A 22130-nucleotide genomic window follows, 5' to 3' on the forward strand; every position below is an offset into this window, starting at 1 on the left:
TCTCTCTCTCTCTCTCTCTCTCTCTCCCTCTCTCCCTCCCTCCCCTCCCCCTCCCCCTTTGTGTGTGTGTGTGTGTGTGTGTGTGTGTGTGTGTGTGTGTTTGTATTTATACTGGGCTTCATATAATACTGGTTCAAATAGAATATTATTGTTTTAGGCTTTGGGACAAGCAAGATTGTTTTGTGCTCAGTAGAATATGAGCACAGGGATCCCAATGGAGAAATTAGAGAAAGGACTGAAAGAGCTGAAAGGATTTGCAACCGCATGGGCAGAACAACATATCAACCAGCTAATCCCCCCCCCAGAGCTTCCAGGGACTAAAACATCAACCAATGAATACACATAGAGGGACCCATGGCTCCAGCCCCATATGTTGCTGGCATCAATAGGAGAAGACCTTGACCATGTGAAGGCTCATTTTCCCAGTGTAGGGGAATGCCAGGGCAATGAGGTAGGAGTGGGTGGGTGGGAGTAGAAGCATCTTCATAGAAACGGGGAGGGAGATGGAGCCTGGGAGATGGGGGGGGGTGAAGGGGATAACAATTGAAATGTAAATACATAAAATATACAATAAAAAAGTATTTATTCAGCTCATTTGCTGACTTTAATTGGATTTAAAAAAAAACATTTTATAAATATATACTAAGAGGAAAACATGTCCGTGCCATGACAAAAGATTCCAAGAGCAATGGACAGTATCTTTTCCCAGTACCATCTGGGGCAGCAGCTTGCCTGGATCCCCTTCCCCTCAACACTGATAAATGTAAAGGCATATTTTACTAATCAAGAGGATTCCTACAGAGCTCACCAGAGTGCTGCTTAACAGTCACCAGCAAAGTCTAAGCAAAGGAAACATTTCCCTGCCCCACTCCCATAGAATGTGTCTTCTTCATGGTTCCCACCACCCAAAACTATCTCCTCAGAGTTCTCAGGTCTCCCTGCAAGATGGGCATCTAAGCCTGGGTTCTTAATGTGTTGAGTCATCCTCAGTGGCAATATTTTCAATTTTTAAAAAAATCTATAACTGTAATAGAAAGAGTGGTTGGAAAATGAGCACAACTAGAAACATAATTTCTCAGAATAAATTAATTGAAAACATTTAGTTACAAAATAGTTGCCATGAAGACTGAATGAGAAAACAAAGGCTGGAAGTCTGTAAAAATCTAAATGATGACAAATATGCAAGCATTTAAAATCAAGTGATCTTAATATATTAAGAGGAAAAGGGGACAACAAGGAATCAAACCTCGCAGAGGGAGGTGTGTTTAAATGTCAGAGCTTGCTTACATTTAAGATCAATCACAGCGGATTTCAATGTGACTGCATATACTCTCCAAAAGCATAATTTAGAATGAAGACAGGAAATGCAAAAACAAATGTTAAAGCTTTTTTTCCTACATATTCTTTTTAAAAATGATTTTATTGGATATTTTTTCTATTACACTTCAAATGTTATCTTCCCCCCTCCCCCTTCCCTTGCTTCCAAGAAGATGCTCTCTCTCCCAACAACCCACTCCCACCTAAGTGCCTGGGCATTCCCTTGCACTGGGAAAATGAGCCTTCACTGGACCAAGGTCTCTCCTCCCATTGATGCCAGACAATGCTGTCCTCTGCTAATATGCAACTGGAGGGGATCTCTCCTCCTCCACTGGGGTCCCCATGCCCAGTTCGATGCTTAGTTGCATTCACATTTGTATCAGTAAGGCTCTGGCAGAGCCTCTCAGGAGACATCCATATCTGGCTCCTGTCAGTAAGCACTTCTTGGAACCAGCAATAGTGTCTTGGTTTGGTGGCTGCACATGGAATGGATCCCCAGGTGAGGCAGTCTCTGGGTGACCTTTTTTCTGTCCCTGCTCTACTCATATATATATATATATATGGGGGGTGTAGCCTTCAAAAAGGCACTTAATGCAGTGGGTAAGGTTTATATTATAAAGAATAAAGAAATTTTAAAAAAAAGTCAAGACAATAAAAATAGGAGAGATAGGAGAGTGCAGGAAGATTTATATCTTGAACCAGGAAGGAAAACATGAGAGTCGTTTTCAAAGAAATTGTTTCCTTAAACAAGGAAGGACTATGTTGTTCAGAAAGCATGTGCATGTTCACATGGGGGAGCATGCTTGTGGCAGGCACATTTCCAAGCATGCTCAGTTCAACAGGAGCACTGTTGAACAATCTTGGTTTCAGGTCACAGAGCTTAAGGGAGATAGATGGTGGATCGAGAGTCTTCTGGGCACATTTGTTTTATTTCCTTAAATGTTTTAGCAAGGGTCAAAGAAAGCAATATATAGGTGTCTTAGTTAGGGTTTTACTGCTGTGAACAGACACCATGACCAAGGCAACTCTTATAAGGCCAGCATTTAATTGGGGCTGGCTCACAGGTTCAGAGGTTCAGTCCAGTATCATCAAGTCAGGAACATGGCAGCATCCAGGCAGGCATGGTACAGGCAGAGCTGAGAGCTCTACATCTTCATCTAAAGGCTGCTAGCAGAATACTGGCTTCCAGGCAGCTAGGCTGAGAGTCTTAAAACCCACATCCTCAGTGACACACTTAGTCCAACAGGGCCACACCTCAAATAGTACCACTCCTTGGCCCAAGCATATACAAACCATGACAGAAGGTATATGAATGTAGGCACTTGTCCACTTGTCCCTAAGGGTTCTTTCCTCACTTAGCTCCTAACCTGCACACACATGTTTAGTATGGCATTGTTCCCAGCAGCTAAGATACAGAACCAGACTAGATACCCATCAACATATATAATACATATATAATATAATAATACATATATATGTAAAGCATCAGCAGAAGGATCTATTAGGGAAGGGAAGGGTGCTGTGGGAAGGAGAAGGAGGATGAGGAAGGGAGGAAGGGTGAGAGAGAGAGAGAGAGAGAGAGAGAGAGAGAGAGAGAGAGAGAGAGAGAGAGAGAGAGCAGATTAAGAGCAGGTAGAAGAAAGGGGTATGTGATCAGAACATGGTAAAAGCAGGTCTGCAGAAGTCACAAGGACATTCATTGATATACATGACAGCATGTGCTAATAATCATAATTAAAAAGGCTTAGAGGGACACTTTAGGTGCCTACTACCTAGGCCTCAGGACCAGGAGTTTGAGGATGTAGGTCACTGGGGTGAAGCCTGTTTTGTAGTTGAGACAACAGTCACTCTGTGGAACCTCAGGAGGACAGTGCTTTCTAAAGTGTGCATCTAACAACAAACAACTGAGTCTCCCTCAGTCCTTCAGTATTATAAACTCAGGGTTTTGATGGCTGGACATCTGTTTGTTAGGCTTATGTTTAAGATATCTCTGTTTGGAGCTCTAATTTTTAATATTGCTCTTTAAAATGGCAAAAGCTTGAAGAACCAGTTTGTGTCTTCATGTTACAACACTAATGTGAAAATGCCAAGTCTTAGGTAACTGTGGGTGCTGAAGATGCATGCCCTGGTAGATTTTCTCTGGAAATGAAGTGTGCAGAATCAGAGCAAGTTCTGAGCATCAGTCTTCCCGCCCTGGGGTTGGGTGGGAAGCACCATTGCTTTTTTGTTCTTGATCACAACAGTATATTGCATACTAGAATAATTTCCTCCTTAATGCTTCTGTCTTTTCCTTTCAAAGACACCAAGATCTTGACAAGTTCATTAGAGTAAATCCTGATGTTCTTACAAACAACCAAAGGTAATACAGTATTTTTTAATGAGTTTTGGTTAGGAAGAATATTCTGTTTAATTATTTCAAGTCAAGTTGAACCCCTGTTCTTTTAAAATATCTTTATTATTAACCTCTTTTTCTTTCTATTATTTCACCATCAGAAACCATGATCCAGACAACATCATTAAAGGGAACCCTACAGTGATCAAGAGTGACCGAAGGTAATAAAACTAAAACAGCAAATTAACATTTCAGCAGTTTTCCTTGCAGGAAATAAATATTTTCTATTGTATTGATCTGGCATTACCAAATTGCCATTACTAACCCACCCCCTTTTACTATTTTAAACAGCCAAGCCTTGGACAATTTTATCAAAGTGAAGCCTTCTGATCTCCGAAATGCAAATGGGTAGGTAACCCCACCTGACTGATTTTGATGTATTCCCGAAGTCCCAGGGTATAAATTTTCTTTCTTTGTTTTTTGAAGAAGGCCTCTGGTTTAACTGCAAGAGGGAAATTTTACAAAGGGTCGCTTTAATTTTTGCAACATCTTTTCCAGAAAGCCACAGATAAAGAACATTTTTCTTAAGCAAGTATGATAAAAACTTTTTGAAAAGAATTTTTAAAACTTTCAAGGTATTGTAGAATTCCATGAAGGCAGCTTGGTTGGCTAGGCTAATCTTCTTGGCTCTTCTTCAGTAGTTTACTAGATTTGAAGACACACAGCCAAGAATCACCACACAGCAGACAAACAGAAAAGACAGCTGTTTTTAGTAGAGTTTATAGATTGATTCAGTTCCCTGTGTCTGCCATGTGACCATACTGCCTTCTTGACTTCAGCACAGGTAAAGAAAAGGAATTTCTAGACACACCCCAGTGGAATGAGCCGTTGCCAAGCCCTTACATCAGTGCAGGAGACAAAGACACTGACTGGTTAGAAGCAGATCAGCAGAGAATAAGTTCTTGTGTGTGAATTTGCTGACATTTCCAGCAGCCACCTATTTAATTCACAGTTAGACTAAAGAGACCTCACTCATCCACCAGAAATATATATAGGCATCCCCGAGATCCCAGGAACACAGCAACCAGAACAGAAGCAGAGATGCACAGAATCTCCATTTACTCAGTGAGAAAATAGCCTGGCTTTTTAGCAGTAATGTAAACCAACACTATAGAGAGATGACATTTCCTGTAGCTGATCAGCTGATGTTAGATTAATTATTAATGTTCTAAGCTTCTGCTTCCAAATAGGTATTGAAGAATACCTCATATTGCTATTGATATTAAAGACTTCCTGGTAAAAGGGGAGCTATCATTCACAAAGCTAATTTAATTATTTATTAAAAATAAAATAATTTTTATTTGTCGTCATAGTCCCATCTGTCAATATCTTTCCTGTTTGTTGGCATAAGTCTTCCAAGATTTTAGTACTATAATATGAGGATAGTTTCTTTCTATCTCCCTGCTCCATGTCTCTCATACATTCACTGAAGACAAATATGGTGTGTGTCACTCCATTGCTTTACTTCCTATAAACCAATCAATCTAGCCGTCATCACTGTGGATGCTTCTCATAAGACCCTTTCCCACCCATCCTCTCTGACCTGTACACTTTATTCCCTCTCATTGCCACAGCAGAGAAGGTATTATGCATCCTTGGGTACCATTCTGAGTATCTCTCAGTCAGAGTCTCTTTCTATCTATAAGGTCCTTAGAGGTATGGATGGAATTACTTTGTTTCTTTCTTTATATAGCATGGTAATATAATGACAGTATGCCTGATATAGATTAAGTGTTCCACAAATTTAATGTGAATGAAAGGCCAAATCTCAGAATAGCCCATGCTTTATGATAGTCCACCTAGGTAAAATCTCCTGAATTGCATCCCCAACATTCTCCGCTCCTATCACTAAAGCTAAATAGAAGAAATCTGCTTTGTTATGATTTATTTATTTATTTACTTGGGCCAATAGCTGTTTCCTGCTTATGACAATCTCAAGGAATCACAGTGATCCAGGAACACTAAAATTATTATTTATGTGTTATAGTTAAAATATTTAAATCATACACAAATCTACTATTTTTGAAGATAAAATCTTTAAGAATATAAAACACTCCTTGTAAAAGTATGCAAATGTCTTTTCACTTGTCAATGTCAGTAAGTTAAGGAATGGTATGAGCTATTTCACTAGATGCGCTATTATTTTCAAGAAGATTCATTTTGAGCTGAAAATCTGACGCCTGAAATCAATTTCTGAAAGAAAAGAAACAAACAGTTAATTTTGTGTGTGTGTGTAAACTATTTAATTTTGTAAATGTGTTGGACAGTTTACAAAAGCAGATTAAGTTAGCAGTGTAGAGAGAAACATATTGTACCCTATTAATAAAAACCTCCTACATGCACACTAGAGGAACAGTCATTAGACCTGAGCTACTAACTTTCTTGCATCAGAATTGATCCTAGGAAAAGCTAAGCATCTCCACATTTTCCCTTGATGGATCCTGTAAGGGAGGCCCATATCCCTCCACACAATGGAGAACACTTTGTGCAGTTACAACATTGGCATCCTTATGCTGAAAAATATGGATGTGTCTTTATACCTTAGATAACACTTGCTCTGCCATTTTAAAATGGAAAGGCATTCTTAGACCTGTGAGGTAGCTGAGCAGAAGTCAGGTCTAGAATGTGCAAGGGCCAGGCTGGATTCCTAGCACCAAATCAAAACTAAAAGACAAAGAAAGACTTCAAGCACTTGCTCAACCTTGTGACATTTGGCTTGCACTTCTATAAAAAAATTATCACTCACACTTTGAGTCACAGTTTTTCATCTTCTGCCATGGTGTAAAAGACACCATGCAATACATGTGATCTTAATTAAAGAGCATTTGCCTTTGCATCCTTTAGCTTGGGCAGTCTAAACTTTCCCTGGAATCTTTGGGTCGAGCTATTGCTACCCATCGGTGTGTATAACCCAAGAAAATGCAACCATTTCCTCCCATCACAGAGCCCCCTTTACATATGGGTATAGGTTCTTCAAACCAAAAGACCCTACAGCTTACCCAACCAAAACTTGGTACGAGCGGATATGTAACAGAACAAGAAAAGTTGTATGAAACCTCTAATCATCTAATTTCTTCTCGAGCATCTTTGAAGGCACGCAAAGGTCCAGCTTGTGAGTTACTTGCTGTGGCTGTTGCATCTGCAAGGATCTGGCCACCTCTGCCTCCTCCGGCGGAGCAATTGCTTTTCCCTCTCTCCAAAACTGCAGCTCAAAGAGCAAGAGTGAGGTGTACAGGCAGAGGTGTAGTCAGCATCTGTAGCAGTCACAACTGTAAGATTCTTGAGGAATTAAAGATGTCCACTCCTAGGCTGAGAAACTCAGGACCTTCTAGGAATTCTCAACAAAACCCATATACTATATTGTAAACACACACACACACACACACACACACACACACACAATATCTCGTAATTCTGAAGGTGAGAAGTCTGAGATCAAGTCGTCTTGGCAGGGTTGGTTCCCTCTTAGGCTAAGAAAGAAAAACCTCTTCCAGACTTTTCTCCTTGACTTTATCTTCCCATATTTATGCAACACACACTTGCTCACGGCCATATTGGACCTTTCTCATTCACGCTAATTAAGAGCCACGGCTCCCTTCAATGTAATGCTTGGTTACTTCCGTGTTATCCCAGTGGAGAACATGTAACTACATGGTACAGAATTCTGATTTCCCAACCTTCCCATATCCTGTGAGCTTGCACCGTTTACCACGGCCTATTTGAGTTAATGCTATGATATCCCATATTTCAAGCTTTAAGGTAGGAAGGAATCACTTACTAGTGAAGGCTGTTAAGATAATATGGTAGCTTCTGACACCAAGATAGCTTGTATAATATGTAGTAGAAACTATCAGGGTTTCGGCCAAATTCAAAGACTTCTGTGTGCATTATCAATGTGCAGGATCAACTTCACACAGCTTTATCTGATAATGTGGAGGAGTTCAGTTATGAATATTATGTCATCATTTGGATTAAAGCATCAGTTAATATTCCTGAAATACTGTATTTTTATACAGTTTCATTAGAAGATTCCAGCTCACATTAAAATCTTTAAACAAATTTTTAGATTTTTCTTAAAAGGACACAAATAGAATTTTAAATGTGAAGTTTAAGTGACTATAGTGTGCTGTCTGATTGACACAGTTTATCAATTATTAATGGTTTGGATATTAGGTAGGAAGTATTAAATTTCTCTCCACATAAACATATGGATACTTGTTGTATTTTGCATCCTAATAACGTTAGTTTTGAGAGAGAGAACCCATATGTTCATTCTTTGAAGGGTAATAGTATTTGAATCCAACATTATGAAAGAAGAGAAGAGAGAATTTTAGGAACTGGAGTTATTCCAAAGCCATAACATTTTAGGTTTGGAATAAAAATGAAGAAGTCCCTCAAGACTGGAATCAACAATAATTCACTGTTACATCACCACATTCTATGAACTGTTTCTCATTTTTACTGGTTTTGTTCGCGGTTCAATCATGGCGCATGACCTGTTTTTTTCCTCACCAAAACCTTGCATTGACTGTTAGGAGCCTCATTTACAAAGTGACTTCTAAGGGATTGTGTTCTGAAGGAAGAGAGCAAATAGGCTTCTTTTGTTCCGATTCCAAAGAAATCCTCCTAGGTAGGCTTTGTGACAAAGGCTTTTTCAGATTCATGAAAACGGCAAACAAGATCTTTTAATAGCATGTCGATATGCAAATGACTAACCTGTCTCAACATTCCAGAGGGCCCTGTAAATCATCTAAGCTGTAACCGGAGACAAGCTGCGATTTAAGCATCTTATCCGTACACTTACTTACCCGTACACTTACCCTACGCTGTGTGCACTTCTTACTCTTTTGTTGGGCTGGGTTTATATTTCTGTAATGCAATAGTGCTGGTTAAGTCTCTGGCCAAAACATCCAAGCACCGGCTTTATGTAGGCAGGTAGTTTGATTTCAGCTCTTGGTTCTTCCGTAAATTAGTTCACTGGCTCTGGGGCGGGGGTTCCCTTAGTCCTTCTAAGCTCCAGATGCTGGTCCTGCAAGATCTGAGATCGGAATGGAATAGTCCAAGTGACAGTGTGGTTAGTGATTCAGTGCACACGATTTAAAAAAAAAATCACTTTACACCAGGATCACTGACCCCCCCTCCTGGTCTCCACCCCCCTAAGTCCTTCCACCTATTCCCTTTCCCCTTCTCCTCTGAGAGCGTGGGGGCCCCTTCAGTATCCCCAACCCTGACACATCAAGTCTCTGCAGGGCAAGGTGCATTCTCTCCCACTGAAGTCCAGTTAGGGGAACGGACACCCGAAGTCAGGCTCCAGTTGTTGGGGGACCGACGTGGAAACTGAACCACCAACCAAAGAGCACACAGGACTGGACCGAGGCCCCTGCACATGCGCAGCAGATGTGCAACTGATTTCTCTCTCACTTGTAGAATCCGCACTCATTTAAATGGTACGAGAATCAAACCCAGGAGTCCTAAGCAAGATGCTATCTACCCTTCCAGCCATACGCTCATATTTATCCACAAGCTTACAGATTAAGTAGTTCAATGGCTCCTAAACACATCAAAACTACAAACAACTATGTTTAAGATGGCGTACTGGTTCTTTTTATTCATTGTAATATTTTCTTATTTTCTACAATTGCATTGTAAATACACACATAGAGTGCGTTTTGTTTGTTTATTTGTTTTTTTTCATTAGAAACCAGGACCTAGAAAGTCTAACTGAAGTAAATTCTCATGTGTCTGAAGCTAAGAATGGAAGGTAAGAGTGATTGTAATTCGATTTATTTCTTAGGAACTTCATATATGCTTGAGTAACTGCTTAGAAGAGTTTTCCAGGAGTCGAATTAAAATATGCACACTGTCCAAATAAGCAAAGTGGCAACACCAGGTGCTTAATATCTAACACAAAAAAATATAAACAGTGTTGTAATCGTGTTAGAATTCTCATTCCTGTTGCTCAGTCCTGTTACTTGGTATAAAAGGTGTCATGGAAATTCGAAGCCCTTCACTTGGGTTGTGAGGGTTTATTTTTACTTACTGTTGCTTGGTAGGTTTTCAGTAGTGAAGGGAGTACCTGGGCTTACTTCCTTGGATAAGAACCTGTTCAAAAGCACAAAAAATTTCCCAGAGCCACCATGCAAAATCTCATTTTGAAGCTTCTTTGTACAACAGACTATACGGGTTTGGCATCAAGAAGAATATTAGGTTATAAACTTTACCTCATTATTGCACAGAACTTAAATTAGGGAGGAATTGATAACTTCTTTGTGTGTAACAATGCTCCTAGCCATGTAAGAAGGACTCAAAAAATACTCATTTCCTTTTCTTTTTAAAACTTTCCCACAGTGCCTCTGCCTTTAAAAAAATAAAAAGATAAAGGCTTTTGTGATTGTGTAAGAGATAATATGGCTGGTTATGTATGGAGAGAAGAGCTGGGTCTTTCCCCAAACTGTCTGGAAGATGCCCTTGAGTCTGACAGCGTTTACACTGCTCTGGTTATCCAGATCATTTGTGTCTTTTTGTGGTGACCCCATCAGAGCCTCTGATTGAATGTAGAGGAAAATGTTTAGTGAGATATTCAGCTCCTAGAAACACTATACATACATACATACATACATACATACATACATAGGTCTGAGTGGTGGTTAAATGCACTTAAGGAACTTTCCATTTAAGTTGATTTAAGAGCTGTTCCATTTTCAATCCACGAAACAAGGTTTTGCAAAAAGGACAGGTTGGAGACTGGAGCTCCAATGTATGAACTTTAGAGAATGTGATTCCTTTGAGAATAGTACTGTTTACAGATTATTGACCACTCCTGTGTGTGCATTTTACAAACTGGTAATGTTTTAAGTTTTCACAGCTAAAGACAACGCAAATGCATTCGAATGTCAAGCATAGCCTTCCTTCTCAAAGCAGTGCATTTCTTAAGTTGGACTTTGCAGTATGTATCATGTCTTTTGGGTAGAATTAATATTTACTTAGTAGCGCCAAACATTGAAACTAGAGTCTTATGAATTCTGAAAAAGTGCTACATTTAAATATTCTTCAACATTTCTGAGCTAAGTTTATTTTTGGAATGACATAGCCTAATAATCGTATGATGGTATTGATACCACTCTTTCATGATGTGCTATAAGCTGAAAATTTACTCATCAAGCATCTCCCTTAAAGCAAGATGCTTTTTGAAGAAAAGTAAATGCAAAGTAATTTATTCTAGTTGAGTACACAATATGTTCATTGCAAGCACAATTCCCTGCAAACTTTTATTGACATAGAAATGTGTACACTCATTTAGAATCTCATGAACATAATTGCTTTAAATGTATGATGTTACAGCTTGATGCATTGAAAATCAGCCCATCACACACCTTTGTATAGTTTTGAACAAAATAGAGAGAAATGTCATGCTAACCTCAATTCATAGCTTTATACTTATAAATTTTAGTGTATATTTAGCCAAGGCTAATTTTTTTTTTAGTTTAAAATCTGAGATAGTTTCAGGTACCTTCCTCTAATATATTCATTTATTTTATTAATTTCATTTTGTGTGCATCAGAGATAAGCTATTCACACATCTTCCCCTTTAAAAGTTATATGAGACAAGGTGGGAGAGATATCTCAGTATCCCATAGCATGAACTGTTCTTGCAGAGAACCAGAGTTCAAGTCCCAGCACTGACATTGGATAGTTCGCAACTGCCTATTAGTCTAGCTACCAAGGGGTTGCCGTCTCTGGCTTCTGTGGGTGCAGGCACTCAAATGGACAAAACTACCCACAGACAGTGGGTTTAAAAATAAGACTTAATGAACATCTGAACTGTGTTGTAGGTTGCCATGTCTTTGCTCTTGAAACTTACCAACACAGAAGAGGAAAAATTGCCACAATTTTTTACTATTTTTTTTTTCATTGAGAATTTCCTCCATTCCATGGGAGAAATTGAATGTGTTTATGCTCCGTTAAACATGATGACATTTTTAGATCAGCAGGAAACTAGGTCAGACTTCTGCAGTCTTCAGAGTATTTATTACCTTTCATTAAAGCAAAACGGGAACCGGAATGGCTAAAACCAACCCTTGGGTCATTCATTAAGGTGATGGATTCTTAGAGATGTGGTACAAGGGAAGTTTTCTAAACAGCACCGCTGTTGTGGAAAGGATCAAAGAACTGATTTTCAATGGATTGTCTCCTTGATGAAAATACATTTTGTCGTGGCATTGGATAATATGGCCTGTGTCTGTAGATTATTCTTAAAAGTAATACAGTGGTTTTTGTGAACCCAGAGGAGCCAGTAAAGCAGACTATGCATTCTGTATGGATCTCTGAAGAATCCAGGTACAGGTAAAGAAATACTGTCTACCAAGTAACATTTTAATAGGCAAAACCACTTGTAAGTGATCTTGATTTTGAATGAGAGACTTGTATGTTTGCTCTTGCAGGATAGACGGCCGAGCCAATGGATTCACTAACAGCCTATGCAAAGAGTCCACAAGAAACTCAGTCTATTCTTATGAAGTCCAAAACAGCCTCAGGTACTGCAGATAATTACAAAACCAATGAGCCCACATCCCTGTGTTTGTTTGTTTATAAGCAAACTAACCACATCTTTGAAGCCTGGGACTTTCTATATGTAACTACCCAATGTCAGAATATTGAGTCAGCAGCTCACTGATTGCTGGAACAGATGTAGAAGAATGTAAAATGTAGCTGTGGCTTTAAAGTATACAATTACATAGAATATGATTGTGACACCGAGGATGACAATTTCTTCTAGAGATGTTTTTATTCTGTTTTGTGTGTATATATATGTACCTGAGTCTATGTAGGTGCATCACATGTATACTGGTGTATACAGAGTCCACAAATTGTCAGATCCCCTGGAACTAGAATTATGGGTGATTGGGAGTCATCCAGTGTGGGTGCTGGGAACTGAACCTGGGTCCCCTGAAAGAAGAAGACGTGTTCTTACCTATTGAACTACTCCAACTTGAACTAGATCTGTTTGGATGTAGCATTAAATCTGAGGTTTAAATAGTCAATGTCCACTTTTAACTAAGCTGTATGAGGAAAACATATGGCTTAGAAATGGATGGAGCTAAATAAATAAGTAAATATTAAAAAAAAAAAAAGAAATGGATGGAGCATCAGGGAAGCAGACACTAAAGTACAATACGTGGATAGTTAAAATGATCTTCATGCTTTAAGGCAAATTTCCCGAATCATTAGTTTTTAAAATAATAATCCCAAAGTAGGACAAAGTGGTGGATGTTTGTAATTAATTAAATTATCTATCTATCTATCTATCTATCTATCTATCTATCTATCTATCTATCTATCTACCCACCCACCCACCCACCTATCCATCCATCCATCCATCCATCCATCTATCATCTATCTATCTATCTATCTATCTATCTATCTATCTATCTATCTATCATCTATCTATTTAATCCTTTGCACTGAATTGGAAAATAGTTTTGTTTTTATCGTCCTCACAAGTAACATTTCAACACAAAACTAAATGCTTTTATTGCAGCTCCAATTCTGGAATCAGAAATGCTGGGCCCAAGGACACTGTTGTTTATACAAGGACATATGTGGAGAACAGGTAAGAGGAACGTGCTTAAAAAGTTCACTTCCTTTTACGGCTGTGAAACGGGCTGTGCCACACAGGAGGTGCTGCCATTTCAGGTTGTGCTTTGTTCATAGAGAAGGTAGCATCAGACTATTGTAAGTTCTACACATATACTATTTCATGCTGTTCCCAATAATTAGGTGATGAGTGACTCATGGTTACTGTATGGACTCAAAGGCTTTCAAATAACTAATGAGTAAGTAATAAGATTGTAGCGGTAAATATTAGAAAATGAGAGATGGTTCCAGACACCATGTCACACTCCTGCTATGTTCTGCCCCAGCAGTCTTTCTACCTCCATGGCTAGCCCCATGTTGGTGACGGCTACTCTCTGGCCCCAGCAGTGGCCATCCTCCCAAGGGTCTCTGCTGCGGACTCTGCTTACATTCCCAGCAACCCACTAAAAATCAAGACTCTTGAGGCTTGTAATTTATCAATCAGATTCATATCAGTAAATTCTCACTCCACAAAACATCTACACAAGAAACTCAGAGCCACTTGCTAATGATATAAACTGCCTACCTAGATAAGACAAATTGTCCCAATGAATCCCCACCTGAACTGGGAACCTCCCCTACCTGCACATTGTCTCTGTCATCTTTCCCATCCAAAAGCAAGTCTCTTTTCCTGCTTTCTCTCTTCTTCTCTCTGACCTGGAAGTCCTGCCTAATCCTCACCCAGTGATTGGTCCCCTGAAATATTTACTCACTAGGGGAAGGTTCTTGCCTTACTTTACCTGCCCAACAACAACAAAAAACATTTTATATGTAATTTACACCTAACACCCAGTCTGTCATTTTGTCAATTAAATAGAACACTCTGTTATCTGTCCTAACTTAAGAAAGGCTTAAAATCTACATGTTATTTCATGAATCTTCAGCCTTCTGGCCCAGGAATCTGACAGACCTTAATGAAACAGGAATTATTAAGGACTAGTTTATTCTGTCTTGGCAGAACTAAGCTGTCCCAACCTGTAACTCATGTCCATTCAAGGACAGTACAGGTCTGTAGGAGAAATAAGCAGTTTCTGCCCAATGGCTACCTAGCCACAATGTGTTACCTCACCTGGCAGTAGACACACTCAATTTCTTCTTTGAATCCAGAAAAGGGGAGCTGTTAGAAACAGATTATGTGTCAACAAATGGTAAATAGCATTAAATGTCACATTTTATAGATTTCTGACATTTTTGAAACCATCTATGTAATGTAATCTGAACTGTTGTCACTTAACTACTCTTAATCAATTATCTTGAAAACACCCTAAAAGTAAACTCAGAGCCATGAATTTGTTATCTGGCCCTCAATTTCTGTGTTTAATCATCTCAGACCAGTTTATAATAGCAGTTATAGGACTGGGTCTAAGCCTTGTATTCTTAAGTTTGTTGTATAGGTACAATGCCTATATGAGATTAACAATATTAATCTCAATTTTAAATCAATAAGAAATCCATACCAATGAAAACCTTAAATTTGTATCAAATAAATTCTGTACCAATGTAAGAGATTATAACTTTAACTAAGTAACAAATATAAGAATTTCTACTAAATGAGATTATGGCTATACAATTTTAGTTAATTCTTCCCTGTTAAATTATAAGAATTTTTAAATTCCCAGAAAGACAAGCTCAGAGTAACCACCTTTATTTAGGCCCCTCCCCTCCCAAGTCTGGGACATTGAGTTGACAATGATTCTTCATAACTTCTTCATGCTGAATATGGGCATTGAGATATCTTGAAGTGGGGTAGGGAAAATGGGGGAGTTGTTTGACCTTAAGAAAGATGAACCAATGGTTGTTGTAGTCTCCGATGTCTGTCTTGACTGGATCCGGCTGAAAGTCCCTGAGACCAAGAGTTCGAACAAGTCAGTTCAGTGTATCTGCCAAAGAAACTCACCAAAGCTGTACATTCTATAATATAAATCTCAAAACAAAATTTTAATATCATCAAGATATTTTTTGATTCTCTTTCATCTAGTTCTTCAGGGGGTCTCTCTTTGTCATATCTGACCCATATAACACTGGAGGGTGTCCAGAATCTAATCACCTTGTCTAAAAACACAAAGACAAAACCTTTCTCCCAAATCAGCATACCCTTCAGTCAGCAAAAAGGAGAACTTGTTTCTTGCCTTCTCTTTCATAGAAATAATAAAACAACCACAAAACCTATAACCCTACTCATTTTGATAATAAAAACAATTCAAAACGAAGGAAACTAAACAATACTGTATGAACCTATTTTTAGGCCTGTTTTAATTTCTCATGCCAGAATATTAACCCCAGATTTCCATGGAACCCACGCTGAAGGAATATGAGTTTCCCTGCAGACTTTAATATACCATCTTTAAAGTAAACTTCCACTAATACGTGCCCATAGGAAGCAGGCAGCTTTTATCTATTATGTCCTCTGCTTGGAGCCATTGCATTTTCCCCTGTACTAGTTGTGAACTGTGGGGAGAATTTCCCATGTGACTCTGGCAAAATCTGTATTCTCTCCTTCTGACTATAAAAACAATTTAAGCACACTTCTTTTAATACCTGCTAATAAGAAGCAGGCAGCTTGTCAAACCAGGATTTTAGCCCAAAATTCCTATGGAGCCCACGTTAGAAAGAATCTGAGTATCCTGTAAGACTTATTAGAACATTATGTCTTTATGCCATCTTTAAAGCAAATAAGCCAAACTTTAAAACTCTATCCTATGGTTAACTGCTTGTAGGAAGCAGACAGATTTTATGCTCTGGCTTTCCTCCTCAGAGCTTCTTGTCTCTTCTCACAGCAGGGGACCTCAGAGCCTGTGAGCTGAGTTTGCTCCTATGTTTCTTTCAGGTTCCTGCACTTGAGTCACAGCGTCACCCCCACCCCCCTCTTACTTAGAAAATAAAACTCTAACTCTCAGGCTGATAATCTTACATCTCTAGTGGATTCTTGCCTAACACATTGGCTCACAACGTGTAGCAGTAAATGTTAAACAGTGGAGAGTGGTTCCAGGCACCATGCTACCTCCTGCTACTCTCTGTCCCTGGCAGTTTCTCCACCTCCATGACTAGCCTCACACTGGGGCCAGCTACTCTGCTCTGGTCCCAGCAGCAGCTTCCCCCCCCCAACGCTCTCTGCTGGGGACTCTGCTGACATTCCCAGCAACCCCATAAAATCAAAACTCTTGAGGCTTGTAATTTATCAATCAGATTATGTCAATAAATTCTCACCCCGCAAAAACACCCACACAATGTCAGACCAATAATTTGTAGGGTAGAATATTCTAAAAGGATAGATTTGCAATTGTTAGTTAATCTAACTTGACAGTGTTGGACCTCAACTATCTCCAGCTTTCTTAAAAATCTACGCTGACAGGATGGTAATAGTGTGAAGTCTCTGGAGGTAGGTTCAGGATTGAGTTATCGTTTGTCATTTACTAACCTGACAGCCTTGGCAAGGTATTCACGCGTGTGTGCACATTCCTGCATGCGGGTGCACCAGTATTTTATTTTATTTTTTTGGCTACTTTAATTACTTAAATTCCTTAATTGGTTAATTTCTGTAGATCTGAGACTTTAGGGCTTTACACATAACAAGTGAATTACTTACCACTGAACTGTCTTTCCAGCCTTCCTATTAAAGTTTCATTTCGAGACAAGATCTTGCTAGTTTTTTCCAGGTTGGCTTCTAGCATACTCTGCAGTCTAGGCAAACCTTGAACTTGTGATTTTCCTGACTCATCCTCCAAAGCAGGTGGGCTTGCAGGTCTGTGCCTCTAGACTAACAGGCTTTATTTTAGCAATCAAGCGAGCTACAAATACAGGTCATGAAAATGTCTTTATTGCTTTTACTCGGACTCTGTCTCAGCCTGTTCTGTTCCCCTTGGTGACATGTTGACTTTTTGGGGCTTTTGTGTCATTACTTCTGCAGATTAAAAAACCTGAAGGTGTAAGGATACCATCTGGGTTTACAGTATTACCAATAATATAACAATAATACTGTGTAAGGGAATTGTGTTTTCTTAGCTGTGTGGAGGCAATTACATCAATTCAAAAAAAAAATGTTCTGATTCTCACATGTCCCTATATGTCCATTTTTAGTAAATCACCAAAGGATGGATATCAGGAAAATATCTCAGGAAAATATATACAAACTGTTTATTCAACTTCAGATAGGTAAGTATGCTTATAGTTCTAATTTAGACATAAAGTGTATATATACATATATATATACACACACAAACATATGCACACACTTGAATGTGCTCAAACATGTATGTATATTTCTCTTTTTTCCTTTTTTTGGTACTGGTTTTGATTGCTAGGTAGGTAGGAAACTGTTAGGAATAGACACAAAGGGTCCAATCAGTTCTGCATTTGGAAACCTGCTTCCTAGCTGCTGTCTGGTTTTTATGTATGTTATAATAGAAAACCTTTTGGTGCCTTCCAAACTGCTTCCTTGGCCAGCCCTTTTTCTCCTGGTGATCCCTCAGAGTCCCCAGATTGCAGCATTATAATAAACAGCTATGCTCTGTTGCTTTACTAGGCTGTCCTGGACCCTTCCCTCTTGTGGTTTTCCAAAGGTAGGTGCATGGATTTACTGGCCCAACACATTCTTGACTCAACCCAGTTTCTAGGAGTAGGATGAGTCTACATCTAGTGTGGGGAACTGGTCCCTTCCCAGACTTTTGCTTCTAGTGACTCTCATTGTTTCAGATTCATGGCCCCCCAGGTAATCTTCAGGAGGGAGGGCTTGCATATCTCCAGGGAAGTGAGTAAAAAGTCATTAGCATTTGAACCCAACTTCTAGAAACAGGCTGTTCTACAAGAACATGTTCTTCCACGGTTAGGGTTTCGCTAGCAGGGGCTGCAAACATGACTGTCTGGAGTCAGGACGTACCTCATTTTTAGGTGTAGCTTCAGCTCCTAATGCAGAGCTTAGCACCTAGCAGGCACACAGCAAGTGACACTTGAAAATGCAAACTCACATCCTACTTGCTAAGAGAAATACAGTTAAACCTGTCGTTTCTCTGATGATGTTCCATGGCCATGGCTTCCCCAGTGCCAAGAGCATCTCATGGAAGAGGCCATTTCTTCCTTCTTTGTATTTCTGGCCCTTTATCAGTGCTTGTAGAATAAAATGATGGCATAGAAGTGCTATTCTCTGTGCTTCCGGTCTTAAATGAGAGGCTTTGTTTACATATACATATACACATACACATACATATATGCATATGCACACACATATGTACACATGCACACAGACACACACAAACATGTGGGCAATTTATGGGGAAATATTTGCCAGGCATATGTGATGTGTAAGTAGTTAAAGAAGTTAAAATTTGCAAATATTTATAAATATATATAAGCCACTATGTAAATTGCACACACACAAACATATACGTGAATCACTGTGTAATTTACATATATATAAATCTTTATATACCTATATGTATGTAATGATTAGGATGATGTAATGAGAATAACTGGAAACACCAAAGCAGACAAGCTTTATCTACTCTTAAGGCCGCTCCTGTCTACTGCCCCCTCCCCCAACTCTCTATTCGCTAACTGAATGGTAGAAGAGCCATACCTGGGCAAGCCTAGCTCACTCCAGCTCTAGGATAGCAACCCTGCATCACACCGTTCAGCTCTACTCGCCAGATGTGTTCGAGGGGCACCTCACTTGCTGTTTGTTCCATGTTTCCCTGTCTTATTTTCTATAAAGTGACACATAAATAAAAATTCTGGCTTCTGGGGCTTAACTGAGTTTTTATAGTAAAGCACATAAACACGTCATATACCACGTGAGTATTGTTCTATATGTGCATTGTTTACATGTTTAGTCAGAGTCATCCAAACAGTTTTCTCGGTAACATGATAAGAAACTACAGGGACACAGATCATAACAAAGTTAATGAATGCATGAATTGTATAAGTATTTTCATTTCATTACCTTTTCATTTATGCTACTCTGGAAACTTTGGTCCTGTGTGCTAATAATGGCTCAAAATCAGTAGAATCTACTGGGAGCTGTTTAAGAAAATTCTAAGACCTTTCAAAAGAAAAGGGGTCTTTCTTGAGGTTCTGGCATGATTTGAAATTTTTGACACTGTTGAGTATATTTATAGTTCACCTGCTGTTGAAGATTAAGTTTCTAAAGTAAGGAGCAAAAACCATTTTTTACCCCCATCAAATTTGTGGCAGGGTCATCCCTTCCTTTAGAGGATAAATTAATTATCTTATGATCACATCTTTATAACAGTTGGCATCCCCATATCCCACATCCTGCCAAAATACCATGAGCACTATTAGTCAGACTCTGACTGTGTGGATTTATCATTTGTGAGTTTATAAACCCACTCCCAGATGGATTTCTATTTGGGGCCCTATTGAATGTTTTCAGAAATAAAAAATTTGTATTAATCTTCTGCCCAATTTCAAGTATGTTGAATATTGCAATGTATAAAGAGATATATGTAAAATCGTTAAAATGTTCTTCTAGCCTCAAGGAATGCTTCTGGTCTAGTTCTACAGGGAAACTGAGCATCTTATTCTGCCCAGATATGCTCTTGATTGCTGATAAATTAATAAAGTGAGGCTTTTCCTGTGTGTTGTTTCCTTGACGTAGTTACGGAATTGATCCTATTATGAGGAAAAGTAAAAAGCATGCTTTGTGGTGTTGGGATGATTCCTAAAGCTTTGTCAGGATCAACATGTTCTCATGTGGCTTTAGAGGCAACTCGCCTGTCCCTATATGATGGCAAATTTTAAATGCTTTTTAATTCTATTGTCACTACAGGTCTGTCATTGAGAGAGATATGTGCACTTACTGCCGCAAGCCCTTGGGGGTAGAAACCAAAATGATTCTAGATGAATTACAAATCTGCTGCCATTCCACATGCTTTAAGGTAAACACATGCTCATTCCATGTCACCAAGGACAAGGAAGGTCACACAGCAAGAATGCAACTATTGAATTGCTTAGAATAAAGCCAAAGCTTTAACCACTCAACATCCACATCAATAACACTCCACTGAAGTGTTCCTACATCTTCTGTAACTCCACCCTCAAAGGTCTTTAATTACTCTCCTGGCTTTAGGCTTAGAATTTGTTCCTCACACATCTCTTAGGAGACTGAAGTCGGTGGAAGAGATAACCATTTATCATTCTTAAGTTTCTGTAACATTGTGATAAAAGGTGTACTGCATCATGTATGTAATGAAATCATACATGGACAGTAGACTGTTGAGCATAAAGCTAGCAGCTCTCTTGTCACGAGGTCAGGACTTCACAAGGATTTAACCAGTTTGCTGTTGAGACCATGGTCAATGGTAGCCGAACAAGTAGCAGAAATGTTCAAAACTTTCAAGTTTTGTTTTGCTCAGGACCTTTGTCTCTCCTTGGGTTGTGTGTTGTGTCTGTCCACACATGTCTCAGTGCAATTGTATGAGTTCAGCACTGGGTGTGTGGAGATCTCAGCTTGCCTCTGCCCTTCAGTATGGTAGCCGGTAGATTTGGGCAATCAAATGACAACAGACTTGACTTGCTTAGCTAGAACTCCAAGTCTCTGAAGAAAGAAATTGAAGAAGATCTCAGAAGATGGGAAGATCTCCCATGCTCATGGATTGGCAGGACTAATATAGTAAAAACGGCCATCTTGCCAAAAGCAATCTACAGATTCAGTGCAATCCCCATTCAAATTCCAACTCAACTCTTCATAGAGTTAAAAAGGGAAATTTGCACTTCATTTGGAATAACAAAAACCAAACAAACAAACAAACAAACAAACAAACCCCAGAATAGTGAAAACTATTCTCAACAATAGAAGAACTTCTGGGAGAATCACCATCCCTGACCCCAAGCTGTATTACAAAGCAATAGTCAAAAAAAAAAAAAAAAACAAAAACAAAACAAAACAAAAAAAAAAAACTGTATGGTATTAGTGCAGAGACAGGAAAGTAGATCAATGGAATAGAATAGAAGATCCAGAAATGAACCCACACACATATTGTCACTTCATCTTTAACAAAGGAGCTAAAACTATCCAGTGGAACAAAAGACAGCATTTTCAACAAATGGCACTAGTAAAACTGGCAGTCATCATGTAGAAGAATGCAAATTGATTCCTTCTTATCTCCTTGTACAAAGCTCAAGTCCAAGTGGATCAAGGACTTCCACATAAAACCAGGAACACTCAAACTAGTAGAAGAGAAAGTGGGGAAGAGCCTCGAACACATGGGAACAGGAGAAAAATTCCTGAACAGAACACCAGTGGTTTATGCTCTAAGATCAAGAATAAAAAAATGGGACCTCATAAAATTGCAAAGCTTCTGTAAGGCAAAGGACGCTGTCAAGAGGAAAAGACAGCAACCAATAGGATTAGAAAAGATCTTTACCAATCCTATATCTAACAGAGGACTAGTATCCAATATATACAAAGAACTCAAGAAGTTAGACTACAGAGAATCAAATAATCCTATTAAAAATTGGGGACAGAGCTAAACAAAGAATTCTCAACTGAGGAATGGCTGAGAAGCACCTAAAGAAATGTTTGCCATCTTTAGCCATCAGGGAAATGCAAATCAAAACAATCCTGAGATTACACCTCACGCCAGTCAGAATGGCTAAGATCAAAAACTCAGGTGACAGCATAACGACTGATTAAGGGGAAAAAAGCCTTAGAATACTCAGACAGAAAATTTAAGATTTTAGAAATTATTTTTGGACCTTGGTTATTTTAAAAGCTCCTTAGATTTATCTAATATGTATCCAATTTGAAAAGCGCTTGCCTAAGTTCTTTATAGTG

General features: G+C 39.0%; 1 protein-coding gene across 1 annotated transcript in view; it reads left to right on the forward strand.

Annotated features, from left to right (window-relative positions):
- Positions 1 to 22130, forward strand: part of SCEL (sciellin) — a gene marked incomplete at both ends in the record, with an annotated part of 91623 nt that overhangs the window by 57474 nt on the left and 12019 nt on the right. Inside the window, 8 exons of the mRNA XM_080917162.1 lie at positions 3617 to 3676; positions 3811 to 3870; positions 4001 to 4057; positions 9408 to 9470; positions 12151 to 12243; positions 13248 to 13319; positions 17420 to 17494; positions 20124 to 20232. Coding sequence (XP_080773288.1) covers positions 3617 to 3676; positions 3811 to 3870; positions 4001 to 4057; positions 9408 to 9470; positions 12151 to 12243; positions 13248 to 13319; positions 17420 to 17494; positions 20124 to 20232 — 589 coding nt within the window. The remainder of the gene's footprint in view (positions 1 to 3616; positions 3677 to 3810; positions 3871 to 4000; positions 4058 to 9407; positions 9471 to 12150; positions 12244 to 13247; positions 13320 to 17419; positions 17495 to 20123; positions 20233 to 22130) is intronic.

The sequence above is a fragment of the Micromys minutus genome (genome assembly GCF_963924665.1).
Source record: "Micromys minutus genome assembly, chromosome: 5".
Classification (NCBI taxonomy): Eukaryota; Metazoa; Chordata; class Mammalia; order Rodentia; family Muridae; genus Micromys; species Micromys minutus.